Here is a 16,484-nt window from a genome sequence, read left to right on the forward strand (position 1 = left end):
CATTTAACATCCTAACAACTGGAGATATTTTACTGACTAGTTTCTGGTCGATGATAATGAAGAGATTGGAAGTTAAGTTACCACTGAATAATTGCTTCTCCATTCGACATCTTACTATTTTTTTAATCAACCTCGTTGTAAAAATGTATCATTCACGCCATTGTAATTCGATACTTATTTTGCTTGTATCTATGCTACTTGTCATTCTGATTAAATTCGACATGGTTTCCGTACGTTTTCGTTTTATAACTATGACTTTTCTCATATGAATATATTCTGATCACTCAAATCTATATGTATTTATTTGAATAATTAAAATCCTGATCTCTGTTTATTTTTACTTTCTTAATAGATCTCATCCATGGATGCGTTACACATTTTGTTCACTGACAGTATTTTTGATTTATTGGCTTTTTAATGGTTTTCTATTGGGTCTAACTGTTGGTTGTATACTAACATATACATTCATTACAGTGTATAATTATTTGCATAGTCGTACAAGCTATTCTAATCAAATTCTCTGTCCAATATCAGGATTGCCATTAGATCACTTGTGCTGTTCACTGCATTATCGACAAGAACAAGAGGGCCAGTATCAAGGTTCACAATGGTGGCCAATTTATTCACCAGCTATGCCAAATTTAACTTCTATTTTAACTAACAACGCGAACAGTACTAATAAATGTATGCAGTTAAGAAATTTGCCTAATTTCACTGTACCAAATATGCTTGAAGAAGATGTTAACAAGTCAACTATCTCAGGTCCATTGGGAAATAGTTTAGGTTTTAAATATGACAATAATGGACGGCCTGTATACAAAGGGTGGTTAAATGAGGTAGGTTATTGGAAGAAAATAAGGACTACCATTTTAACCAAATCATAATGAATGTCGTATTTCTTTAATTTATAGTCAGTTTAAAACTCATGAAAAACATGTATTCACCAATTATAAATTTTAAATTAGTTAAGTGTTCTGTTGATTTACTAGCACATTCAACTTTGAAGTGTCATTAATGAAACAATGCGTTTCATAGAAAGAAAGAATAAATGAATAGTCTCCTACTTTAAAAAAAATTTACCCTCAATATGTATGTATAACTATACCTCACCAGTATGTGCTATAAAAACGCCTGTTGCTATCAATTTAACATGAGCTACAAACAATAATAATAACAATAATCATTTTTACAATAAATCTGACAATTAATTTAAACTCCAAAAGAGACCATTTGTTTCAGTGTGACAGCGAATCATAGTTTTGCTTTTCAGGGAAACAATCATTAATAGATTAAGAAAACAAATTTGCCCTAATGTCATAACTAATATTCTTAATTTATGTCATTATCAGTTGATGGTAATCTTGTTAATAATGTCGTGTAACTTCACATCGTTTATATTCATGACTACAACTGATCAGTCTCTGTCCTCATATATTTGTGGTGGATGGATTGTTTCGATATGTAGTTATATTTAGTATGTGGTTGGCAGTGGAATTCAGGACGCGGGTTCCAGTCTTTTTGGGACTCATCAACCGGATATATTCTCATTGCAGCGTTGATCCTTACACTGACACCTGTCACTTCGAATCTTTGACATAATGATATATCTAGATAGTTCACTCATTAAATGATACACCTCAAATTATTTTGCTATTGTCTAGTGTCCAAACTCATCTAACCATAAACTAACTCGGTAACCAACAAATACCTGTTCATATATTAGACTTTGGTGTGAAAATTAATGATTCTGGATGGAGCATGATTAGAGCTTGCAACCTAATAACTGAAACATTAACTTTAACAACTGTATTGATTTCATGCACATAATTTCCTTTATCAGCTTAAAAAGACCAAAACAAAGCATTGAGCAGTATATCATGAATTCATTTTATTTCGTTTGATTCTCGTGAGCTGCTTAAAACTTGTAATATTTAAAAATTAAGAAGTGAGTTTGAATTATTTACAGGAAGGCGTTTTGTTGGAAGTTCCAATGATCGATACAGAGGTAGTGGCAATAGATTTTTGACTAGCGTGATAAACGGTAACCAATTAATACTTTAATAAAAATAATGCTTCTAAACATAAACTGAGCAAGTCAATATGATTTCTAATCTTTGAAAAGAATTCCGTTAGTTTATTTACATTTGTACTACATACGTCAATAGATATTTATTTACTTTTAAGTGCTGGCTCTTTGATTACTGCCACTGTCATGGAAGTCCTACTCACTGCCTTCTCGCGGAGGGGGTGTTTACGAAATTGAGAGGACGAAAAGCGAATGTCCGGCGCTTTTACCGGGTTTACGGATATGGAGAATCCACTTAGGGGAGTTGGAAAACCCTCATTCCAAACCAATGGTTCACATAGGCTCTACGATCCTGAAGGAACAAATGGTGTATGGGTCTGTTGTTGGTCACCGGCTACCATGAGACTGCATCTCCTGACGTCGCTCCACTGCCTCGTGGATTAGACATCTAGGTCAAATGATCAAGGAGTGATGCCCAAGGAAAAACACCTGCTTCGGTTCGGGTACCCATGCAGTATTTTAGCCCTCACACAAATCGAATAATGGAGTGTAGCGCTCATATATCTGGAATCTTGTACCAATATTTATGTTTTTAAATAAATAAAATAAGTACAAAGTGTTCCTCTGTTTTTCCCTGGATGAAGTTTTCATGTACCTTTCACACTAAATAATATGTGTATCTTTATTTTTTTTTCTGTAGATTATTCATTATGATCCTGAAACTCATCATATTGGCAAAACATTTTCCGTCTTCCTCACTCTTGATGGTACACAATTACGCCTACAACGCCCAGAACATAATATTACTCGTAGATCTTTATGGAATGATGAAATCCCATCAACTACAACTATACGATTCAAACAGCAGCATATTTATGATTTAACTAATGCAACCGTTACACTTCTTCCATGTGGTTTAGTCGGCAAACGTCTATGGAGTAGGAAATATCCTATTTGTATTACCGTCCCCACTGAAAGTAGATTCAAGGTAAATGCTAAAATGAGAGTTATATTTATCAATAATTGATCTTTTGTTGTCAATGGATTTTTGTATATTTAATATTGAATACATCAAAAATTTGTTTGTATTAAACTATGAAGTTACTGCTCATACGTTGCTTTATGGTCAGTCAGTCATGTGCAGCGTAAAACCTGTCACATAGAGAGATAAAATTATTTCAAGACAAATACCTGAGTAGTAGGAGTAGTAATATAATAAATTAGGAATAGAAAAAAGGCATAAGGAGGTTTCAGGACTCAGGTTCTCAGGGAAGATAAAGAGTGAATGCAACTGCACTATGCCATTTCAAAGTCTCCAAACATTGATTATGATAATCATGTCGACTCCAAACAGGTAGTCTACACCTATTCATATGGCTAAGTTCAATTGTCAATGACTGTATGGACTATTGTCATGTCTTGGTTTGACCGACCCTAGTTTTCTTCCAACCTACTCCTAGATCAGATAACCTCACTCCCCGAGGTAGCATGTGGTTTGGCATATGTAACTCATGTCACAACCACCTCAGTTGATGAAGATCTACTGTATCATCAATCAACTCGCCATCTTTATTTAGTACCCGATACCCAATCTCAGGATTCCTCACTCATTGGTCCAAAAATGTGCGAGTAATGACTTGAAATTACTGATATTCTAATACTATAGTAACCCACCAACATTCTTTATTCTCAATGGTCATATTTCACATCTGTAAATTAAAACAGACCGAACTGTTTTGTGTAAACTCATCCTTTGGTCGGTAGATAAAATCTGGCCAAGGCTTTACAGAATATATTTTTTTACGAACTTACTGTGTACTATATTGTAAATATTCCTCTGATGTTATATCCCGACGAGAACTATGAATGGTAACTTTTGAGAACTATTTATGAACTAATATGATACTCATATTTCCTATTGTATAATTGTTGAGTAACTTAACTATTTATATTCATGTTTTTTTATTATGAGCTTTATTTTGACCCATAGACTATTACTATACGACTTACCATTCTGAGTTATATCCAGTCTATTAATTACTGTCTCCCACATTGTGGCTTGATCTTGCACAAATGTTATTTCATATTTTATGGTACTATGTGGTCTGATTGATTGGTATATAAACTCAGTATGTTTGAAATATAACGATTCATATTGCAGAGGCTGTTATTGATATTTTGGACTTAACTGGCTGGGCTAGGCAGAAAGCAGGACTGACAAGTATTCTAGACCGCTCGTACGGGTTTTGTGTGTCACAGGTCCGATCAATAAATCGCTGCTCTCTAATAGGCGAGTACAAGATAATAACAATTTCCGGCACAAGTTATAACATCTGACCATATCATTTTTATTTCAAATTACTTCGCTTTTGTTTTTTATTTAGTAATTAATCTTAAGTGTATATAACTTTATTATCAGTACCTGTTCGCCTTGTTTGAATATTAAAGACTTTTTCACTTTATTTCTCAATTACTCGACTAAAGAACGTTTGAAAATCATCTTAACCATGTTTTATTTTGAAATGTTGTAGCCTTAGATCTTTCTTCAAGTAGATCGTATGATTGGTTGCTATCGAAATATACATATCGTCAATCCTCGTATATAATTATCGACTTAATCCGTGTTAGTGAATAACGGAAATAGATAAGCCAAATACGAGAATGCGTATCATTTTTCACTGATTGATTTGAACAGGCAATCAGAGGAATGAAGCGAAGAGATGACGTGCGGTTGAGATGGCATGTGAACCAACCCCATTTATTCAAGCGTTAATCAATATTTATAGTCACACAATAATAAGTTACAGACATGTGATAAATTAGATAAAGAGTCCACACACATACGCTCATAGAAAAACGGTCAAGATTGGTAAGTGAATAAATAACAAGGTCAAAATGTGATTCAGGTAGAATGAATAAATTCAGTCAGTCAGTCAGTTACAACGTCGAATTTCGTACGTACGTACATCGGTTCGAGTCACCATACCACATTAGCACAGATGCAGTTGTCAATTCAAATCCCATAGTAGTAGAGGTAGTAAGAGTATAAGCAGTAATCCAAAAGATTAGGGTTTGAAGATATTATTCAAGAAGTATAATCCAGTGAAGTAAATTTGGAAAGAGAAAAAAGATAGGGACATGAAGAATTCAGAAGGTTAGAATTTAGGAGAACACAAATAGTGGATGCACCTTCGCGATTGCAAGCGAATAAATTGGCTTGTCCAGAAGCTAGAATAAGTCATGTGGGCTTAACTTGGTAACCGACACTACAATGTATTCCGTAACAGATGATAGAAATTCGATGACTTTAGAGAGGTTTTTATAACTACATCTCTAGACTCAAAAGTTAGGGTCTTATGTAATTTTTCATAGCTTTATTTATCCTATCAACAACTGTATTGTGATTGCAGAAAGGATACTTGTAGACTGAGGTTTCAGAAATGAAACAGATATTTCCTAAGCCTTAGGGAATCTTCACTACATAGTGTAAAACCCGAAAATATTGCATCAGAAAATAACTCATAAATGCATCAGGGTAGTTTAATTTCTTCCGATTTTCAATCTACTAGTTTCTTTGTCTATAAATTATGGTTTGTAGATTATTTTTGGTTGGCCTTGATTTGGTAGTTTCAGAGAATAACTCTTGACCATTCTGACTAAGAATAGCCATGCGCAAATAATCCTATAAGCCACATTCTTTCACTCTCCTTCACCATTAAAATGATGTTGTTTTCTAACTTGACATTCAAATATTCCCTTATAAAGTACGTACCTTATAATGGAAACAATATGAATTTGTAAACTGTAAATCACAAAGTTTCACCCGTGTTTACGTCTTGATTTGTTTGTTTCAATGAACAATACATTCCGCTTTTTCTACAGCGTAAAAATGAAAGACTTGATTCACTACCATCATCGACAAGCTTTCCAAATATCATATTATCTACCAGCTCTAATGTACCAGTGATTGAAACCTCTGACTTGTCAGTGGATACATCTATTCCATCAGCTGGAGATATGGAGTTCCCCGATGACACTACTATCAATGTGTTGCAAGCTTCAAGCAAATCAAACGCGAAAAATTTATATTTATTCGGAAGAACATGTCGCGAAAAAGAAACATGGTACCGTCGACTGAAAGCTGCCTCATTGGGCACACCTCTTATATGGACACCTCAGATGGTAAGAAAATATTTTTTTAGGTATAGTGTAAGTTGGTAATTTTTTTTATAAATCTCATTGATCAAATGATACGATAATACCTTGAAAAAATTGTTTAAATTCCGAGACCACATTTTATGAACTACATTTTGTGATGTTTTAAGGATTTTGCGAAACAGTGAGATTATGGATGTGACGTAAATGTGACTAAGTAATGAAATTAGATCACATCACAAATTGAGATAAGCTGAAACAAATTATTCATCTAATGTTCAGTTCTCATGTCTGAATTGCATTGATTTCTACTGAAACTGCTCGCTGTGTTCTACCGTAAAATACTTGTTATTTTGTATGTGTGACACATACCTGGCATAAGTATAAGTTGTTAAAAATCTAACGACAAAAAATTGTAATTTCGGTTTAGTAAGTTGGAATCGCATGTCGTTTTGCTTTCGGAAATTCCTAGATAATTTTTGATATGTTAATTAATTAAATTATCTCAAATATTCTAGAACTACCAAAAGCCCCATTAAAACTTTGATGCTTAAATTCTTTCGCATTGTGAACAGATTATTTGTTAATGACTGACAATTCATTTTCCAACAATGACAATTTAAAGTTAGACATTGATATCGCGGGATTACCAACTCAGTGGTCTAGAGGTCAAGCGTCCGTGCACGAGACCGTAGGTCCTGGGTGCACACTACTGAGGAGTATCATACTAGGATGAAGAGGTCGTCCAGTGCTTCCAGGTTTTTAATTGTGGTCTAACATTGTTTGGTTCACAATTGAAATAAACTAGCAATTTTGTTTACATTTATCAAATTGAACTATCAGCTGAATCATTACCCACTAGTAATTATTTTCTTAACAATTTTGTTTTATTCCTCCAACAAATCTCGATCTTGGCCACCTCTTTAGATTTATAGCTGAAGAACCCGATGAGAACTTATTGAAAAGAATATATATATATATATATATATATATATATATATATATATATATATCCGAGTTCTTTTTGTAATATGATTTGAATTTTTCAAAAAGGTGGACTCAATTGGTACTAAGCACTCTTGCTTTCATTGTATATAGATTGGTCTCATTAGTCACTGCATTATTAGTGCTCACATAATTACTTTCAGTCTTCATTCCTCACATCTAATTCGTTGATAACACCATGTGATGGCAAAGCTTTATGTACTGTCAAATAAATTATTTTCACGTTTTGTTGAACCCCAATTTTTAATAATAATTTATTGAGGTATCTTTCAATTACGAAATGCATGATTATGATGGTTTAACGGATAAATATTCTAAAGATCAAACGTAAATTTACTTTTACGACTATTATGGCTAGTACAATTGTTTTTCTGTAAATTATAGCATGCACACTATACTGGGCCATACAATACTTAATCCTGTAACACCAAGTTATGCTTTTGAGATTATTCGAGTGAATATGTTTTTTAATAATGATTTTCGTTTTTCAATATTGAACTTCATTACATTTTTTTATAAACTTGATAATGAAATCAACTGTCCCGTTTCTCTTTTATTTGTTTCTTTTTTTATAGGCCGTGCAACATTATCTTTTGGCTTCAGATATTAATACTAGTAATAATAACGTTGGTTTATCGGACTACTTAATTGGTACTGCCACAGCAACTTCTAATACCATTTCCAATCACAATGACAGCACGTTGAGTGATGATGAGAGTCAACCTGATAGAAATACATCATCAAATCTGGTAACTTGTTGTGATTCAACTGCCAGTACCGCTAATACTGATGTTGCTACCACTAGTATTAATAGTAACAATAGTAATAGTATTCCCACTGGTTTAAGCAGTACAACCAATACTAATAGCACTCATTCATCCAGTATAAATCTTTCAAATTCTGGCGTTCCAATACCTGGGCATCGCGAACCAGTCTATGTTTCGTATGTCCGATATATGGCTAAATTTATGCCCGCCAATTGGCTTGTACGAAGTGCACAAGCATTAAAATTAAATGTTAATCAAATTAGTTGTGATACAAATATGATATGGCTTAATGCATTAATTGGTCGTTTGCTATGGGATTTTCTTCGTGAACCTTATTGGTTAGAAAAGATAAAAAATAAGATTCAAGCAAAGTTGAAAAAAATACATGTAAGCAGTGTGGATTTGTATTTTGACATGTTTTTATTATTTTTTCTTACCTCCTACATAATTGATGCAGTTGTAAATTATCATTCCCTAGAAATCACAAATCAACGTTGATAGATTATTACTAATGCTCTGTTAAGATGGAATAATCGAAGCTCTTCCTCTGTAAGATTTAATTTAATAGTAAGAATGAACATTAATTGGTAACGTTTATCGTTAGTTGTCCTTGTGATAGTATTATTAGAAGTCCTTATTTGTATTTTGTCTTTCGTAACAGAAAGTATAATCTCTAATTGGAAAGCTTTAGTACTTTAGATTCGTTTCTAAGAGCTATAGACTTTGGTGTTGTCTGTAAGAACTCATTAAGTAATACAATATGGAAAGAAACAGTTTATTCTAACCTTTTCCAATTTGTATATGCAAATATTGTCATGCTTGTTTTACTTGTTTGTAAGCATAGGATTAATTGGTTAGTGATACACTGGAACAGTAGATCTCTTTTCTATTCCCTCAGTTGGGATATCTAATGAGACTTGAACCTTTTTATTATTATCATGTTAACAACCGACCATCGAAAACCTGAAAGTATTGGACGGCCGTTTCATCCTAGTGTGGAACAAGCGTATTTCGGCGTCCTATTTTAGGACGAGACGCCCGTCCAGTGCTTTCAGATTTTCAATGGTGGTCTAACATTGCTTGGTTCATGATTTCAATGAGACTTGACGATCCCCACAACCCTATACTAACGAAAATATATTCCACTTAATTATTATGCAGAATGATGTTATTGGTTAAGGAATTTATATATAGGAATTTTACATATTAACAAATAGCTAATACAATCATTCTATATTTTGTTTTACCTCTGTACAAAAATATCATAGCTTCCTAATTTCATCAACGAACTCACTGTCGTTGATATTGATTTGGGCTCAGAAATACCTGTACTAAGACGTGTCGGATGTCCTTATCTGGATGCACATGGTCTGTGGATTGAAGTGGATGTTGGTTATGCTGGCGGATTCTCATTCGCTTTGGAAACAAGTGTGAGTAAATTAAAAGGAGCAAAGTAACTTTGGGAGAAATACTTTTTAGAATTACATTTTCTCAATGACTAAAAAAGTTTAAAATCTCATACTGCACATCAATTTACGTGTGCATCAGTTCGACATACGAGTTATCTCATGTGGCATAAAGTCCCCTCATACTGTTTCATGTTTAATTCTTCTTCTAAGGAATTCTTAGGAACACCTTGACGTATTACTTTTAAAAAATTGACATGATGAAAGCCGATGTTAAGCTCTTTAATGTGGTTGGTCAATAGAAAGTGTCTATTCAGAGTACTTGTAAAACTTATGCTAAACTAATGGTGTATGAAAGCTCCAGAAACTAATATTGTACAAATCCACTCTGGTTACCGACTACACGTGACGTTTCACTTTTTCATGGATTAGATTTCTAATTCACTGTGTCGGGTTCCAAAACAAAACCATTTGGTTGAGTTTATGTGTACAGAAATTATCACACAAATGCATGTTAGTGGGTGTTTACTCCTCTTATGTTTTCTGAACGCTAGGCTTGACCACTGACTGTAAGATTAGTTTGTTTGAATTAAATTTAGCCACCTCTTAGACCATTTAACGTAATAGTTGTTTTTGTTATTAATTTTATCAGAACTTTAATTTGTGGAGCTATCCTTTACTACATGCTGTTCCAGACTGTTCGAAACTGACGTATAAAAAAGGAATATGAACTGCAATCATTATTATGCTACCTTGTTTCATTAGTGTGTGCTTCAGGTAATCTGTATTGGACAGTTATGTTGATAACTTCCGGACTCGTATTCAGTTTTGATTATTTTCTGTCCGGATTTTGGGGATTCTTATTTCCTAGAAAGTCATTAGTTTCTTAATTCGATATTCAAATATTACCCAACTAAGCATATATGGATTGACTTGTTGGTCAACTTTTTGACGTTAATTTCATTATGATTCAATGATCAGTTCGCATAAAATATTATTTAGTAATTTATCTTAACGAAGTAATTATTCCCTAGGCAGTATTCATCACTGATCAGTCTCTGTAATATTATTATGAGCCCACTAGTTACTTACTTCAAGAGCAGTCCTTGAAGTTCAAATAGAAGTCATAGCCGGTGAAGTCTAATGATTCAGTGATCGCTGCTTCGTGTAGCAAACTGTACTAAAAGAGGAGTATGTATTATTGGACGTCTACTAAATTGTTTAATGTTTACCGCTTGTTACGAGTTCTTAAATTGAATGAACACTGCTGATGAGTTCTACAATAGGTTCAGTCCCATGGTTGTGTATTTGGAATTTTTTAAGGTTTATCGTGTTAGGTATCTGCAATAAACTACCGTGTAACTCCTTTAATCAATACGTATAAGTCATTCAGTATACCTCTTACTGATCTTGGAGAATTGTAAGCCATTAGATATACGTAACTTAGGATCATTTTCAAATCCAAGTTTAATAAATCACTCTCCTTTTCAAGATAATGTATTCCTTAGCTTTAGCTACATATTTATTTTGAGTTCCATAATTTACGATTAGTATGCATTAGATTTCATGTTGGGGAAACCATTTATCTAAAATCATGTACAAAGTATAGGCTTTGAGACACTTTTATTGTATGTAAATAATGTTGGTCCTACATACCACTCCAAGCTAAAGTAGGTGGAACGTTGTTCTAATAAGGAATTCAGTGGTTACAGGTCGAATGTCTTAAACACAGCCATGATAACTAAAACAAATTGATTTAAACTTGTTAACTTAGGGTACATATATACATACCTAAGTATGTATATTTACTCAATGAGATATGTGTCTTAATCATATTAGAACGTACTTTTGTTTCATTAGTTCGTGTGAGCTTTATTCATATTACATCGATTTATGAGGTTGAACAGTATCTCAGCTCCCTTTACACATTGATTGATTATGTTAATTACCAAATAGCATTGATCTCTTCATAAAAACCCACTTAACAGTAAATCAGTAATCCATTAGTAAACAATGCTAACATGGAGTCTACATTCACAACGTATTGATAATCGCCATATATATATATATATATATATATATATATATATATATGTTGTATCTTGAGTTGATAACAATTTCCTGTTAATTTTCTCAACAAACGGATTGTTTCATTCTCTTTATCTGTGAACATAAATGACAGCTATATATAAAAATGAGAGTGGGAGAAACAAAAATATCTAGATTTGTATGCATGAGAACTTAATATGTTAGTAGGATATTTTCTTTTTCTCTATTCTTTCGGCTATTTTTAAGTCATTTTGTGTCTCCGCCTATAAGTGTTATAAGCTTATCGATTTGTGTACACTGTGCTTGCGTATAGCTATGAGTGTTTTCAACAACCAATCAATATAATTTGTAAAACCTGTTGTGTCGTATAAACTATGAGTTTTTAATGTCCTAGATATGGTTCTTGTTCCTACCCTACTACTACTACTTTTTTTTACTGATTATTATTATTATTATTACTATCATTATTATTATCATTATTATTATTTGCGTATGTACTTGATACTTTGATCAACATGAAATATGAGAATAACATGAAGAAAAAATTCCGTACCTGAGCTTATTTTGTATTTCTTTGTCATTACCTAATAGCTATGTGTTTACTTATTCCCTAACTATGCATTACGTTCAATATTTATGATGTAAATTGTTTCTACTAATCAATTGAACGTAGTACCCAGTTTTAGCGAGTCCCACACCCATTGATTGATATTAATCACCACTGAAATGGTCTTTCACTAAATTGGTCATTGTGTGATACAGTGGAATTCCGTTGGTTGTAGTAGGTGTCGTTCGATTCCAGTTATTAGTTCTTTAAGTTGGTCGACCCTATCTCACAGAGATGAACACATACTTCCCTAAAATCTCCCTTCTACTCTTCAAAACATAAAATAAACCCATCACTTGACCAAAGGCTTAGTATAGAAGTGCAGCCACTAAATATTTGTATCATAACAGGCTAAATGTGATTACTCTTTTTTAAGGATTGAATTCGTAAATTTAAATTGCTTTACATCTATTTCGATGGATACAACTGGCTAATATCTTTAGCAATCACAGCTATAGTATATTTGAAAGGCAAGTACATTATTATGTACCTTGTAAACAAGCTACATTGACATTTACTTCTAAACCAACTAGGGTTACTAATTAACTAGAGTGTTCAGTATGAATAAAGCGGGGATGTGAACCTAACTTTTGACAATGAAATGTTCAAGTCACTCATCCTCAGTTCTAAATGAATCGTATTGCTTCTTAGTGTGTAATTAAATATCATCTATTTATTAAAACTGACTCAGTTCGAATTTATATTTATTTATTTTTAATATTCTTCAGTGTTAGATGCTTTAATAATTCATTACATATTTCTTTGTTTAATATTTTTTATTTAGGTTAATTTAATGCGATGGAATCAAAAACTTCGTGAAGAAAAAGATATTAACTATTCATCAGGTTCGATCGTTTACTTATTTTTTATAGACGAGATTTGTTCTATTTTTTTCAATAAAAGTGTTTCAAAAAAAAAGTTTCGCAGCATATTATCAAGCCTTGTGGTATATCACTATGATCGCTTGCCTTAAGCGTGGTTTGTACTACTGTCCATAAAAGTTGTTACACTGTAAATTTGAATTGAGGTCGACATGATTATCGTAACCAATCTTTTGATATTTCAGGTGAAATGACTCAGAATCAGTCTGAACGACTCAGGTGCGTTCACTCCTTTTCATCCCTTAAGTCCAAAGTTTCGAATTTTTCTTATATTTTTCAATCCCATGAACTCATTCTTTTCCAAATCATGCCGTTTGTAGCTATCTTTTTTCTGCTTCTCATATTGTTATTAATTTTATTTCTCTGGGATTTGTCCTGATTATTTGAGATTTTTGTGTTAATTTAGTGTGACAACATGAATCAACGTACATGTTTAACGGGTTCTACGTTTCATTTGGCTAACTGACTTGTTTTTATTGTATTGAATTTGCGTTATTGATAAAGACTACAGGGATAACAGCGGTGAGTGTTTTTGTGAAATACTCACTTTGTAATTACTTTTTTTTTTACCAGTCTCCCCTATTTTTAATGATAAAGTTGCAAATATAAGGTACTTTTCTCTTCCAAATGAATTATTCTTTTGTTTGATTCTGTCATCGACGCCTTCCAGAAGCGTTCAGATTAGCAATAATAATCTCTCTCTAAACATGCCAAAAAATGTAACTGCATATATCAGTAACGATATACTTGCTATTGGTTCTATGTACTTTGCAGTAAAAATTCCACTTATTTAAACAATGAGTTAAAGTTAAATTCCATGGGTGCGCAACGTATACAACCAGCATTCACAGTTTTTTAAATCAACTAGCATTCTTCACTTAGTTGTTCTTTGTTAATAAAACTGCACCTATATGTTAAAATTTAAACTTTTGCTTTTCATGGAGAACAAAATAAATTTGACGAATGAAACAGGAACAATACAGTTAAATGCTATTTATCTGTTTACCGACATAAAGAGTGGTCAATTATGAATAACACTTCGGTATTCATTTCAATTAGTAGTCGACATATAAGTGAATATTAACAAATAATGAAAATGTTTGGTGCGAGTCAATGTGAAGCGTCGATAACAATCAACAACTGAAATTATTATCATCCAAGATTATCAAAACACAAGTAGTCATGTATCTTTGTGATTTTCTTCAAGATCTTTTACATTAGTATTTTTTGTGTAAAAAGAAAAATGGAAATGCAGTTAAATCAAAACCTTCTCTTTTTCATCCACTCTCTCCCAGATAATTTTGCTCAAAATTCACTATCCAATGAATCTCTGCCAAAAGTTAATTCTCGTTCGATAACAAAAATGGCCGCTTACTTATCTGATGAAGAGGACAGTGCTGATTCAACAACTGACTCTGAATTAGATGAAACGACTAACATTAGTCAAAATTCCAGTCCTATAAATAGTTTACGAACTGGGCGTAACTTACCATCCACTGGATTAATCTTAGGTGGAATAAAATCCGGTGATAATGAACGTGGAAACCCTGAAGACAACAGGTAAAAGGTTGCTATAATTTATCATACAATAAATATTTAAAAAAGTCTCTGCTACTTAAAATAACAAAATCTCTGCATGCTTTTTTAGCCGCTTGCAGGTGTTTCTTACTATGGAATGTTATGAGGTTTTTCAAATTTTATAGCCATCATCAGGAACTGATCCTTTTTTTGGCACCAGATAACAGTTTCGTCCTAGTATAACTACCTCATCAGTGTTCATCCACAACCACATCGGGGATCGAACATAAGACCTTCACGTCTCACTGTAAAGACTATCAGTTGTGTTGGCTGATGGAATGGATTTTAAATTATATTCTTTTTATACTGCGGTAAGAAAATACTAAAGATATAAAAGTCTCTGTCACAACTGCTGAAATAACCATTTTTGTAGCGTTTTGAATCTCAGGACTAGTTGACTTCTCCCAGTGAGTGTTTAGTGAAATTTATTCCATAATTGGATTTTTAAAGTAACATCACTACCAAAGAATAAATCTTTTCTTATGTTTATTGCTCGCTAGGCAAGTTTCTACTGGGGGTTGTCGTTGAAAGCTCTAATAGTGTCATAAGTATAATGTCATAAATTGCACTACTTACAGGCTTTGATTCTGAGTATCAGTAAGCACGACCCTTAATTTAAAACATGATATACTATCATTCGCCTTTGAGTTGTAGTGCCGTGCTTCCTTGATTGATCGCCTCGATAACTGTTATAATGCAAGTCTTGACGGTGCATAATATCAGAAGGTAATGGGAAGCGGCAACTACATTTTTATTAACAAATGATGCAGACCAGAAAGCTGTGAGCACATGAGCAAGTGTAAGCGAGCGAAACATACATGACACGTATTGGAGATGGCTGGGAAGCCAACTCGAGGGCAAAGCGAAAATAATACGTATTGGAGATGGCGGGGAAGCCAACTCATTTTAAGCAAGCGTTAATCAACATTTATAGTCATACAAAAATGAATAACAGACATATGATGAATAAGATACGAAGTGTGCATACACATACGCTCATATAAAATGGTAGTCAAGGTTAATAAGCGAATAATTAACAAGATCAAAATATGACTCATAATGGACGGACGAATTGGCTTGGCCAGAGGCTAGAATAAAGTATATGGGCTTAACATATAAACTGATACTACAGAGTAATTATCAATTTTTATCTCAGTTTTTACGGTTATTGCAGAAAATCTCTTTGTTTTAGTAAATTAGTCCATTAAAACAATTGATAAATCCATTGTACATTGAATATTGATTATCGTATTTAAAGCAAATTCAATGTTATGAACATATTTGAATTCTTAAATTTTACTGATTTATATTCCTTTCTTTAATTATTAACTCTTTCATGATAGAGTTTACCACTTTCAACCAGTAACTTGCTACAACTCATTAAAGCAAATCACTTTATGTAACCAACAATACACTTGTTTTACTAGTCAAAAGTCAAATCTTTAAGTAATTGAACTAAGTGAAAAGAGCATCTTATTTATGTGTATATAAACAGATTTTGTAGTTGATATGCTTGATGCTATTACGAGTTCACCTCACTCGGTAAACGGAACGAAGGACAATGATACAGTGACATTATAGGCTATTCTAATCCGTTGTCCCGGCCCTGCTAACTAGATCAAGAAGTCTTGAATAGGCGTAGAGAATGTATTCTACAATCACCCAGAAAATACGAGGTCGCTAAGAGCGCAAATCAAGCTTATTTATACAATGAGGGAAGTACTACTCACTGCCTTCTCGTGACACCGGTGTTGTTTACGAAATTGAGAGGACCAATGACAGTCAAGGATTTCCGAGTGGGTTAGTGGATGTGGAGTGTCCACCTAGGGGAGTTGGAAAACCCTCATTCCAAAATAATGATGTACATGGGCTTCAGGATCCAAAGGGAACAATTGGCGTATGAATCAATCGTTGGTCACCGGCTACCATGGGACTACATCTCCTCATGGTTCTCCGAATCCTGGAGTAGACATCAAATCTGAGATGGAGGCACATCCATCTGACGAGCCC

General features: G+C 33.3%; 1 protein-coding gene across 1 annotated transcript in view; it reads left to right on the plus strand.

Moving 5' to 3' along the window:
• Smp_022630 (hypothetical protein) overlaps positions 1–16,484 on the plus strand; it is a gene marked incomplete at both ends in the record, with an annotated part of 44,146 nt that overhangs the window by 15,807 nt on the left and 11,855 nt on the right. The window contains 9 exons of the mRNA XM_018795445.1: positions 535–836; positions 2,727–3,014; positions 5,909–6,208; positions 7,762–8,129; positions 8,217–8,340; positions 9,222–9,383; positions 12,800–12,860; positions 14,192–14,456; positions 14,975–14,999. Of these exons, the coding sequence (XP_018649757.1) occupies positions 535–836; positions 2,727–3,014; positions 5,909–6,208; positions 7,762–8,129; positions 8,217–8,340; positions 9,222–9,383; positions 12,800–12,860; positions 14,192–14,456; positions 14,975–14,999 (1,895 nt within the window). The remainder of the gene's footprint in view (positions 1–534; positions 837–2,726; positions 3,015–5,908; positions 6,209–7,761; positions 8,130–8,216; positions 8,341–9,221; positions 9,384–12,799; positions 12,861–14,191; positions 14,457–14,974; positions 15,000–16,484) is intronic.

The sequence above is a fragment of the Schistosoma mansoni genome, chromosome 2, assembly GCF_000237925.1.
Source record: "Schistosoma mansoni strain Puerto Rico chromosome 2, complete genome".
Classification (NCBI taxonomy): domain Eukaryota; kingdom Metazoa; phylum Platyhelminthes; class Trematoda; order Strigeidida; family Schistosomatidae; genus Schistosoma; species Schistosoma mansoni.